Consider the following 11,696-nt stretch of genomic DNA (forward strand, 5'->3'; position numbering starts at 1 on the left):
TCCAAACTAAAAGTAACCATTAGAAGGCTTTGACACAGAATATTCTTACACAATTAGAACTAACTAAGACAAACAGTAGCACTCAATCAATCTCCAACTTCTTGATAGAATGGAAACCAAAGAAAGTAACAGATAGAAAATCCTTCCTCCATCTTTGTACCCCTCCGGCAATCATTTGGGTCATATGGTTAGAGCGTAATTATAGAGTTATGGAGATAGAAAGTGACAGAGAAGCTACACGGGATAATATCATCATTCAAGCTAAGAGCCTAATTCACTATTGGGCAACCAATCAACTATGGAGCAAGTCGACCCCTTTTAGCCAATACATTAGGAATTGGGATGCTTTATCTAGGCTATAAGCCTAATGTATCTATATTTTCTTGTCTTTTGTCTGTGTATTGGATGGTTAGCCATCTAGGCTTCTGCCATTGCATTGTTTTTTCATTAATGATACTATTTTATCTTCTCCAAAAAAAAAAACCATTAGAAGGCTTTGACACAAAAGATTAATTGGACATATTCGGCATGTAAGCGAAGCGTTCACCCAGAGAAGGTCATCAAGGGGGTTTCCTATCATTGTATACTCTCTCTAGTATGGGATATCTTACACCAACAAATTGTATTTGCTTTCTCTAACTAAAATACATGTCATTAGAAGCTTATAAAAGGAACTCTGTTTTTTTACTACTAAATAGTACTACTAACAAACTTCTAAGTTAGGATCTAAAAGACAACACCAAATTTTAAAGTGATTCAAAAGCTTTTGAAAACCTAACTATTACACTTTTGGTATCTTCTTCCACAAAACCTCTTCAAAGCAAATTTAGAACTAGAAGACACGTTTGGAATATGAATCCAACACACACAAAACTCTTTCTCTCTCCTGAATTCAATTAAGCAAGGTACTTGAGAGAAAGTAATGAACTTGTAAATGAAGAGAATAAATCTTCCTAAATTATTAAACAAAACAAAAGAACAAAATAAAGTAGGAAGTAGTAAGAATGAAAGAAAGAAACTGATGCCCTTCATCTCTTTCAAATCCTTCAAAACTTGAGAATTCTCATTCTCAAACAAAAAACTATCAATCTCATCAAACTAACAAACACCCACATAAAATTTAATCAAAATGGGTATTTGCTTTACTAGATCACATGATATTCCAATCTCTTCTTCACCAGAAAGTTCTCCTCCTCGTCATCACTATCCGAACTCGTCAAAGAGAACAGCAACAACAACCCAAGAACAGATAAACAAACCACCAAGACCAGCTCCACCACCACCACCACCACCAAGGTCAGGCTGGCCAACTTGTTCTGCAACTCCAAAACCACCACCCATTTCCAAACAAATTCCATCTTCACAAATTGGTCCAATTTTGGGCAACCCACTTTGTGATTTAAGCTCAATTTATGTTCTTGATAAAGAACTAGGAAGAGGACAATTTGGAATAACTTATCTTTGTACTGAGAAAGCTACTGGATTAAAGTATGCTTGTAAGTCAATATCAAAGAGAAAGCTTGTAAACAAGAAAGATATTGAAGATGTTAGAAGAGAGATTTTGATTCTTCAACATTTAACAGGACAACCGAATATTGTTGAATTCAAAGGAGCTTACGAGGATAGACAGAATGTTCATTTGGTTATGGAGTTATGTTCAGGTGGAGAGCTTTTCGATAGGATTACAGCAAAGGGTAGCTATTCCGAGAAAGAAGCAGCAACAACATTTAGACAAATTGTGAATGTTGTTTATGTTTGTCATTTCATGGGAGTTATGCACAGAGACTTGAAGCCTGAGAATTTCTTGTTAGTTAATCATGATGACGAATCTCCTCTTAAAGCAACTGATTTTGGTCTCTCTGTTTTCATCGAAGAAGGTAATGAACATTTTGTTTTCATCAGTTCCCTTCTTAATGGATTTTGTATGCTTCGATGACAAAGTTTCTTGAATAGTTATAGTATAATCAGTGCGGCCAAGAAAAACATTTTTGGGTGGCGGGGCCGTTGTTTGATTACCAGTATATGGAGTAATATTCTATTTTTCTTATAATAGTATAATCATTTCGCCATTTCTCGTGGAGTAAATCTTTCATCTGTAAAACTGAACCACGTAATTTCTTGTGTTCGTATGTCTGATTGGTTATATATGTGGTGCCCAGGGAAGGTTTACCGCGACATTGTAGGAAGTGCTTACTATGTAGCACCGGAGGTATTGCGACGAAACTATGGAAAGGAAATAGATGTTTGGAGTGCAGGAGTTATCTTATATATACTCTTAAGTGGTGTACCTCCATTTTGGGCAGGTAACACAATCTCAAATTTCTAACTTCAGTTCTGCAGAATTCAAGTTTCAGAGAACCAAAACTGTTCTTTCTTGAGTTTCATTGATGAAAATAAATTGACCACAGAGACAGAGAAGGGCATATTTGATGCTGTTTTGGAAGGACATATCGATTTCAAAAGCGCACCATGGCCTTCGATATCTGATTCTGCCAAGGATCTCATTAGGAAGATGTTGACACAAGACGCAAGCAAACGGATTACTGCTAGTGAAGTCCTCGGTTAGTATATTTATTGATCAGAGGATAAGATTGTTTAAACATGGATAAATGGGTTAATGACCATTTCGTTTTTGTGATATATCTGAAACAGAACATCCATGGATGAAAGAAGGTGGTGAAGCATCTGACAAGCCTATCGATAGTGCTGTCCTCATTAGGTTGAAGCAATTCAAAGCAATGAACAAGTTAAAGAAACTCGCTTTAAAGGTCATATTTCATCTTCTATTCTAACCCATATCTTGTTTTATATGATCGTAATTTTTCCATTTTGTGTGCTAAAGGTCATGGCAGAGAATCTTACAGAGGAAGAAATTAAGGGTTTGCAGCAAATGTTTAACAACATGGATACTGATAGAAGTGGTACAATTACCTTTGAAGAGCTGAAAACTGGACTTACTAGACTTGGATCCAAGCTTACAGAATCTGAAATTAGGCAGCTGATGGATGCAGTGAGATTCAGATACCAGCTAATTCTCTAATCCTTTGATTACTTTCATACCAAAAGTTCTTACCCTTTATTTTGCCTGACAGGCTGATGTTGATCGGAATGGGACCATCGATTACCATGAGTTTATCACTGCAACAATGCACCGACATAGGCTCGAGAAAGAAGAAAACTTGCACAAAACCTTTCAATACTTTGACAAAGACGGAAGCGGGTTAGTTTTCAAAACTCTTACCTTATATATGGAGGAGAAAATACCATATTTGATTAAGTCTCACCTGTGGGCACGGGATGTCACTATTGGGTTATTCTTTTTTACTGGTATACTGTAAAAGAAACATTAAAACAATTGTAGTTCATGAACCTTAGCTCAGCAGAGATGAGAATGAGCTGAGTTGTTTCATTCTTTGTTGGTAGGTCTATCTCAAGAGATGAACTGAAACAAGTAATGAGTAAATACGGAATGGGAGATGAAGATACTATTGATGAAATCATTGATGATGTCGATATAGATAAAGTAAGTTCTGCTCATTATTTTCAGATTCATTATACTATATTAGTGCAGCATCTGGGTCTTCTCTAACAAGGAAGTTACTGGTGTAGGATGGCAACATTGATTATGACGAGTTTGTAACAATGATGCGAAAGGGAACTCAAGATTTTGATGGAAAACAAAGATAAAAACTCTTCTCCTTCAGCAATCATCATGTGGAAACGAAAAAAAAAAACTTTCTCCTTCAGCAACCATCATGCGGAAACGAAAAATAAAAATTCTACATTACACTATGTATATGTATCTATAATCTGAAATATGGAGCTCCTTTAGCAGTCAATGCAGTGTTCATGAAATAATCCTTGGAGGACTTCCAAAGAAATATATATGTATATATATATATATATATATATATATATATTCAAATTCAAGCATGTAAATCCTCAATAAACTGTTATAACTACTGTTACCAATTTTCATTGTTGTGCAAGTAAGAGCATCTCCAATGAGGCGCTCAAACTCTAAAACTTAGAGTGACACTTGGGATTTTTAGAGATGAAAGAACCTTCTCCAATGAGACACTCTATTTGATATTCCACGATGATGTGGAGGCATTTATTATAGACTCTCAAGAGAGACACTCTAAAATTAGAGTGTCTTCTTGAGACTCTTAAGTGCAACTCTAACATTTAAACCAATAGAAACCCTTGTTTTTAACTACTTTTTCCATTTTGAATTTAAGAGTGTGACATGTTTATTAAGAAGAAATATTTTAGAGAACTCCATTGGAGGCAAGAAAAAGTTTAGAGTGTCTTATATTGCCACTTAGGAAAGAGAATCTTCGTTAACACTTGACAACTAGCACTTTCAGAGTCGTTTTTAGAGTTTCCCATTGGAGATGCCCCACCGTATTTTAATAAAAACAGTAATGAGTTTTAATGACATTTTCTACCGTTACCTACTGCAAGAGATTCAGAGTACCATATAGACAACTGCATGCATCCACATAAAAATCACATGAAATAAATTTCCTTCATTACTTGTGCAAAGATTCGTAGTACATAAAAAATGTAACATGACTCATTGCTTTTCTATATTTACTTAATCTAGATCAAGGAGAGAATACACCAAGAAATTAATAAAGAGGGAGGTTCCTAGAAAGAATCTGCAAAAACAACAGGAACCCATATACAGATTTATAACATTACCCTGCTTGTGATGTTCTTGCTACAGGTGGAAGATAAACCGAATCAAGGTCACCAGGATAAGGAGTCCAAAGCCCTAAACCACCTCTACTCTCTTTCAATCCTGTGCTATTTCGTTCGAATTCCTTCAAAGACTTCACCCATTCTACAACAGAAGAATGCTCTCTAGTATGACTATGTAATATAAACAGCGAGTTGTACTCACAGTTAGGAAACATGAAGAACTTGAATGCTTCTCCTAATCTGTAAACAACGTAGCCAAAGCTTAGTTGGTCTCTTGGTGTGAAGAGGTTAACCTCATTGAACCAAAGACAGCTAAACAAGTTGTTCAGAGCTGTGTGTTCCCGTATGATGACAGCTCCCTCTGGCACATCTGCATAGGTCATTTCCTAATTAATAAAAAAGAAAAGGAGTTCTTTTTTCCCCGCCAGAATGATTTATGTCCACCCAAATGACGTTTAGATAAGATTAAAAGTGGTCAAGAACATTCTTTGGGTCGGTTTCATTACTTACGAAGGTTTCCTTTTTAGAAATCATTTGGGTTCATCTAAATCTTATATTTGGGTCAGTTTGGGCTGCCCTACTTATTCTAGTATGTAGATTGAACATTAGAAAGTGATATGACGTAAATTATTTGCTTTTTCTTACCGCTGATGGTTTTCTTCATCAGATTCCAGGACTCCATTCCCTCGTGGCGGTATATTTTCATGTGGAGATCAATAAGAGGTCGAGCATACCGTTTCCTTCGTTTAATCGCATCAGCTTCTTCATATATACTCTGATGGTGTTTATGACGAGCAATAGCAAATGTGTGCTTCTCACGCCATAAATATCTGCAGGATTAATAGATATTTAGATCATGTGCTAAAGCATGTCAACCACTTAGACTCGTAAGAACCCACCGGCTTACCTTTCTAATATAAGCAGGGGATCGACTACAAGTTCCATCTTTCCGTCAATCCAGATGCTATATTCTGCTTGAGGATACATTCTGTGGGTTAATATCTTGGGAACCTTCCCATTTCGTCTTGGCTCATCATAGGGAGGATTGCTTAATAGTACAAGGCGCCAAATACCCACCCATTTTCCACCATGGCCATCTTCTCTGACTGTAACGTTTTCCTTGATGAAGTCAAGAGACGTTTGGTCCACGGCCATGAGAAAGCAAAAGAGCTTTTTGGATCGAACACTTATATTTGATGGTTGGTGAGGCGTATCATACCCATCAAAGATACCTGAAGCAACCACGAACCGACATTTCTTGGCATATTCAACATCCACGGGGTCCATATCTGCACCTCCATTCCGCATAAAACCACAGTGTACCTGGAAACCGAAAAACACAGTGAACTCTAAAACTAACATAGATAAAAAAAAGAAATTTTGAAAATCAGAAAACATTATAAACCAAGAAATCAGGAGATGATACTATAAAGAGAAAAAAATAGAACCAAAACTATAATCCATCCCCTACTTGAAGAATTGACACATAGTTTAATTTTGGCATAACCAACGAGAGATATAGCTCAAGCACTAGATTTCAAACGTCAAATTTTTTAAAGCACTCCCGAAAAGAGTTCTGCTTTTCAGTAGACTTGAAGATCAGAGGCAAGATAAGAAAATGAAAAGAAGAACTTCATCATTACCTTCATAGTTGAATTTGGTTTAAAACTCTTCTCTCGCTGAGTCCAATTTTCATATCCCCCAAAAAGAGGCGGTAACTGAGATCCATTATTTGCAGAACCATCCTCCAACAGATACGATAAATCTTCAACAATCTTGTTTGGGGTTCTTTTCCTTGGTATAATTACAGAATCAGGGTCATCCAAGACGGGAATTGAACAACCTAATTGCATTTTTAGAACAAACAACATCAAGGAGGAGTTAATCGTAAGCATCGAAAACTTAAAAGAAACAAGCAAACAGCAAAATCTTACGATGTTGAGGTTTTGGCACAATTCCCATCGTCTCCAACACAATAAGTACTCGACTTTCCTTATTACAAATAGCTGCACAGTAAGTAAGAAATAAATGAAAAGTACATAAACCAACAAGGGCAAACAAAGGAATGACCCACACAAAATTTGCAATTCTTGGGTAATAAGATGCACTACTCGAGGAAGTCATTATGATCAAAGCGGGCAAAAGTTCAACCAATTCAGATGTATATCAGAACAGAACTAACATAAAACAAGATAACTCGCAAACATTGATAGGAACAATTGCCAACTAAAACACACATATTTGGATGAAATTTCTACAGTTTGAATTGGTACCTGAAAGGAAAGCTATTGAAGAGTGACAAGACCAGACATGAAACAATAACACGGCGAGAATTAGTAGCATCCAAACAATGCCTGCGACAAGAACAAGACGTACAAAACCTCTTCTCCAGACTATCTTCAATGGGTAATCTTGTGAAACCCTCCCAAATGTAGAAATTCCACCATTTTCTACGTCTGTATTCAATCAAAACAGCTAACTCTAAGTACACATAATGTATCTCATGAATTCAAGACAGTAAAAACCCAACCTTGATATATACTTTAAGACGAAAGAAATCAAATCAAAACCCATTTCATTACCTTCTTTCTTAGGGGTTTTATTTCGCTCTCCTCTACGAACTGCTGCTCGTAAAGAGATAGAACGATGAACTTCACTATCCATTACTACTTCCAATAAATTTCTCACCTTTCCAGTTAATATAGCTAGATTTCTACGATAAAATCAATATAAGTAGTTCAGTTTAAGAAAAAGAAGATACATTATTCAATAACTGTTAAACCAAATTACACCTAAAAAAGGGAGATTAGTCGATCAGATCACAATTAGAAGAAGTATAAGATAGAAAGTATCAAATTTACTAACCAAATTGTAGAATCATAATTGTAATTGCGTTTGACGAGGAACAAGATTCAGATGATTCACTAGAAAATAATTGCAAGGGAAAAACGAACTCGCCCAAAATCAGTGAAAAGCAAGAGTCTTGAGAATGTTTGATTGAGGATCCGGTATTAGATGAAGATAATATTTTCAGAGATGGGTAATGTCAAGAGTGACTACTCGAGGAAGAACCAAGGGGAAAATGGGAATCTCTCTTTGAAACCCTAGATCTGAATTGGTGAAGAAGAGAAAGAAAATGGAGGGGAGAAAACAGGAGAAATAAAGCTTGGGAGAACGAACGAACTACTGAAATAAACACTTCAAATTAGAAGTGTCCCACACCATAGAAAGGGCGCCTTGATCAGAAAAGAGGGGCGTTTATAACATATATAAGAAACCTTCTCCCTAGTCCCTCCTCAAAATCGGATTATCGAACTAGGGTTCCTTCCACAAATCTAAACCAACGACTACAGCAGGGAGTCTCAATTGTGAACTAGAAACCCTAAAATTGGCGCGGTAGAAGAGAGCAAGCAAACCAGTCTTTCACTTACAATCTGAACTAGAAACCCTAAAATTTGAAGTTCCCAATTGTGACGAAGCCCCTCAATTGCGTTGCTTCTCGGCTTTACTAAGGTACTCGAATCGAACTTCTTCGTTTTTGTCTTCTGTTTCCTATTCTTATATGAAATAACTAACAGAGAAAACCTTAGGGTAAACTAGTTTCATGGCGGATTTTTTTATGTTAATGTTCTTAGTGGATTATATTTCATAATATGATTCTGATTCAATATTTCTGACATCGATTAGGTTTAGGGTTTCAGTTAGCTTGTTATTATTGTGAATTTTTGGGTAATTTGTCTTCTACATGTTGTTGTTTCAATGGTTTTTGACAATTTTCAAGGGTTTGTTTTGTTAGTTGATTTTGAAATTTTGGACTCTTTTTAGCTTGTTTTCCCTTGTACTGTCTAGAATGATTCTCTTTGATGGAAACATCATGAAACAAAATTTACAAGGTAAATAAAAAATGGTTGATAGGTTTGAGTAAGAAACATACATGTAAACGTAGAATTTTCCACTTCTATTGACCGATTCCATTATTTCTTCTCTACAAGAATGAAACATAGAAGAAGATAATCATAAAATACCATTAGATAGTAGGGGTTTCTGGTGAATCTCATACCAATTGGGATGTGGGTAGTAAGGTACTTTGATAAAGGATGATTATCACATCCCAGGAAAATCCAACCTCGTAGCTTTTTCTTCAAAATCAACATTGCTAGAGATGCTTCATCCTGTAATACGCAAAGAGCAAGGTAGTTTTTAGGATCTGGATATATGCAGGCAAACCATAACAATATTAGAGAAAAGACTACTCGAAATGCAAGAATCCTATGTAACATAAATACTGGTATAAGCATTGGTACATGACGCGGGTATGAAGTTTTGCATACAACAACCGACAAAATCCCAACACCATGAAACAGCTTTACTAATCTGTCTTATCTTGTCTCAGTTATTATATCCTCTATTTTTGTTTACAAATTTTACTTCGCAATTAGTCGTTATACGCAACTTCCTTTATCTAGATTGGTGTTTTGTGGTCCATGACACGGTTGTGTGCATGTATATTAAACTCTTACCCGCGATTGCCATTAGAACTGCTACGTTATATTGCAAATCAATGAGAAATTAATTTGGTATAATTTTTAGGTTTGCGGCTCATACAATTCGGAGCTCGAGTTTTGCTGAAACTCATCGGGTTAAATAGAGGATGGAAGTGGAAATCGATCATTACGCAATTTTAGGGTTACCATCGGGCGAAGAAGGGGCTAAACTAACTGATATAGAAATTGTAAAAGCTTATCGGTCGAAAGCTCTAGAATTGCATCCAGACAAGCGTCCTAATGACCCTAATGCCCATGCTGGGTTTCAAAGACTTAAATCCTCCTACGAAATTCTAAAAGACGAAAAAGCTCGAAAACTTTTCGATGATCTTCTTCGCGTTAAACGCGATCAACAGCAACGCCAGTCACAATATAATACTAAACGTCGCAAGATGATGTCTGATCTTGATGAACGAGAGCGTGCTTCTTTTGCTTCTGATCCAACCTCAAGAGCTCATGAAGAAGAAGAAAGAATTGCTAAGAAGCTTCAAGAAGAAATCGCTAGAATTCGGGCTATGCACGCGAAGAAATCTACAGAGCCAGAGAGAACTGTCCCAAAAAGTGCAGGAAGTGGGGTGAGTTTGGACGGCGAAAAGGTTTTGAAGGTGACCTGGGAAGGAAATTGTGAAGATTACACTTCTCAGAGGTTGAAGGAGTTGTTTGGGAAGTTCGGAGATGTTGAAGATGTAACAACAAGGTCAAGAGGATCTAAGAAGAAGAAAGTATGCTCTGCACTTGTTGTCATGGCTTCGAAAGATGCTGCAGTAAGTATTGCATTAGGGTTTCAAGTCCTGTCTAATTTCACTGTCAACTTCTAGGTTTGGTTCTTATGTGAAGCTTGTTTTTTTTTAGGTTTCTGCCTTGAATGGTGGCATTTGTGGTGATCTCTCGAATCCTCTGCTTGTTCTTCCTTTTCATAAAAAGGCCCCAACTGTTTCTCCAGTGAGGACGTACGAGGAACCTGTAGAGCCAAAGTTGAACAATCTCGTTGGGGCTGGATATCAGGCTAAAGAAGACTCCATTCTACAGAAACTTCTAAGAAAGGTCAGATTCAATCTCTTTTAAGCTATATATATTCTTCTCATATCAATGTATTACTTCTTATTTTAATTAGATAAACAGATCAATGATCACATTTAGTTGTATGTAGACCGATAATTTTCTCTTTATTGTGGTTCAGTGATAATTCTACACATTATACCGTTCCTGTATAGTGATGGGTTGGTCGATTTCCCTTTAGATGTTAGCTTTTGACTCTAATTCTAGTTTACCTAATTAATCTGTTTGGTATATCTAATGTTCACCAAGGGGCTAATATAGATCACTCTATATTTATTAATTCCTACTTTGTCATCAATCTCAAGAAATTTGGTACTGCTGGTAGAAGACTTTTTTTCTACTTCAGAGAAGCTTTAAAATTGTCATTCTGATTACATGAAACCTGTTCTTTTCCATGATCTTTATGTGTTAATTACATGATGAATACTATCGGCATAGCTACCCAGCTCTAATCTTATGAACTATTATTGGTAGGTGATTTGTCCCGTCCATGTTGATTATTGACTATCATCATAGATGATAGGTGGTTACTCAGTTTTAGTATTGCCGTAGTTTTTTGCTATCCTTGGTGTGTATTAAGTCTTACTCCTGCTATTTTGAAGGTAACTAACTGGTCCTTCACTAGTCTAGTTCTTGCTTTACTTCTCTAGGTTAGTTGTTGGTATAGGGTTGAGAAGACATCTTTTTACATATTATCTGATTGCCATTTATAGTGTTGTTACTTGCACATAAAAGAAAATGTAAATCTTGAGGCAATTTAATTTTCTTCATCACATGATGTCAACTTTTATATTCGATTATATTCTTTCACGATCCACATTGATGATGCATAATCCTCTTAATAGTTTTATTGGGTTCTTATTTTCTGTTTTTGTCGAATAAGGAGTTCGAAATTACTAGTATCTCTATAAGATGCAGTGCCATTTTTGTGCTAATGCATTCGAAACCTTTCTTGCTCTTTGATATTTAAACGTAGAACACTTCTTTTGATTCTGGATTACATTTTGTTTTACAGGAAGCAGAGAAGCAGAAATAGCCCTTAGAACGGGAGCTTCATATCTGCTCTTGTTCCCTCCTCTCTCGCCTTTGATCCATGTCCTCGCTGTGCAACAAAATGAACATTTTGGTTCTAGGTGTTAGGACTGAGTTACAAAAAGCAGAGTATTTTCTGAGGGAAGGTTCTTACTTGTAAGATATATTCAATACTCCGAAAAGTCGAGTGCTACTTTTTTATGCATTGTGTTCACAGGGATGTACTATATTTTTCGACAAGCTCAAATGAGTAACATGTTATAATTTTCTTTCGTTGTTCTGAATCTAGCAATCTGCTGGTACATCAAAATTAATGCTTCATTCATAGTGCCGAAATTTTAGTGGAGCTTGCTG

At 36.3% G+C, this 11,696-nt stretch overlaps 3 protein-coding genes across 3 annotated transcripts; 2 read left to right on the forward strand and 1 right to left on the reverse strand.

Annotated features, from left to right (window-relative positions):
* The first annotated feature begins 852 nt into the window (after nt 1–852).
* Nucleotides 853–3,978, forward strand: LOC147533769 (calcium-dependent protein kinase 29-like). Its single transcript, XM_086650848.1, has 8 exons — nt 853–1,877; nt 2,160–2,303; nt 2,409–2,561; nt 2,653–2,768; nt 2,843–3,010; nt 3,093–3,220; nt 3,424–3,523; nt 3,610–3,978. The coding sequence occupies exons 1-8, from the start codon at nt 1,130–1,132 to the stop codon at nt 3,685–3,687; spliced, it is 1,635 nt and encodes a 544-aa protein (XP_086506974.1). The 5' UTR covers nt 853–1,129; the 3' UTR covers nt 3,688–3,978.
* A 539-nt stretch (nt 3,979–4,517) lies between these two features.
* On the reverse strand, nt 4,518–8,391 carry LOC147533770 (Sept9 (DUF616)). Its single transcript, XM_086650850.1, has 8 exons — nt 7,573–8,391; nt 7,290–7,420; nt 6,981–7,163; nt 6,642–6,713; nt 6,351–6,550; nt 5,615–6,030; nt 5,353–5,537; nt 4,518–5,077 (listed from the first exon to the last, which is right to left on the reverse strand). The coding sequence occupies exons 2-8, from the start codon at nt 7,369–7,371 to the stop codon at nt 4,704–4,706; spliced, it is 1,512 nt and encodes a 503-aa protein (XP_086506976.1). The 5' UTR covers nt 7,372–7,420; nt 7,573–8,391; the 3' UTR covers nt 4,518–4,703.
* LOC147533771 (DNAJ heat shock N-terminal domain-containing protein) lies at nt 7,707–11,615 on the forward strand. Its single transcript, XM_086650851.1, has 4 exons — nt 7,707–8,220; nt 9,298–10,015; nt 10,104–10,295; nt 11,326–11,615. The coding sequence occupies exons 2-4, from the start codon at nt 9,359–9,361 to the stop codon at nt 11,344–11,346; spliced, it is 870 nt and encodes a 289-aa protein (XP_086506977.1). The 5' UTR covers nt 7,707–8,220; nt 9,298–9,358; the 3' UTR covers nt 11,347–11,615.
* Nucleotides 11,616–11,696: the final 81 nt, after the last annotated feature.

Source organism: Eschscholzia californica, unplaced genomic scaffold (assembly GCF_041429995.1).
Source record: "Eschscholzia californica isolate CP2 unplaced genomic scaffold, dmEscCali1.0.p SCAF_6, whole genome shotgun sequence".
Lineage (NCBI taxonomy): Eukaryota > Viridiplantae > Streptophyta > Magnoliopsida > Ranunculales > Papaveraceae > Eschscholzia > Eschscholzia californica.

Excerpts from the sequence above, each read along its gene's own strand:
- LOC147533769 (XM_086650848.1), top strand. The coding sequence starts at position 1,130 with ATGGGTATTTGCTTTACTAGATCACATGATATTCCAATCTCTTCTTCA. Across the intron at positions 2,769-2,842 it reads TAAAGAAACTCGCTTTAAAG|GTCATGGCAGAGAATCTTAC; the intron begins GTCATATTTCAT and ends TGTGTGCTAAAG. Across the intron at positions 3,221-3,423 it reads TTTGACAAAGACGGAAGCGG|GTCTATCTCAAGAGATGAAC; the intron begins GTTAGTTTTCAA and ends CTTTGTTGGTAG.
- LOC147533770 (XM_086650850.1), bottom strand. The coding sequence starts at position 7,371 with ATGGATAGTGAAGTTCATCGTTCTATCTCTTTACGAGCAGCAGTTCGT. Across the intron at positions 7,164-7,289 it reads TAAAACCCCTAAGAAAGAAG|ACGTAGAAAATGGTGGAATT; the intron begins GTAATGAAATGG and ends GATTGAATACAG. Across the intron at positions 6,551-6,641 it reads TGTGCCAAAACCTCAACATC|GTTGTTCAATTCCCGTCTTG; the intron begins GTAAGATTTTGC and ends AAATGCAATTAG.
- LOC147533771 (XM_086650851.1), top strand. The coding sequence starts at position 9,359 with ATGGAAGTGGAAATCGATCATTACGCAATTTTAGGGTTACCATCGGGC. Across the intron at positions 10,016-10,103 it reads TGGCTTCGAAAGATGCTGCA|GTTTCTGCCTTGAATGGTGG; the intron begins GTAAGTATTGCA and ends GTTTTTTTTTAG. Across the intron at positions 10,296-11,325 it reads TACAGAAACTTCTAAGAAAG|GAAGCAGAGAAGCAGAAATA; the intron begins GTCAGATTCAAT and ends TTTGTTTTACAG.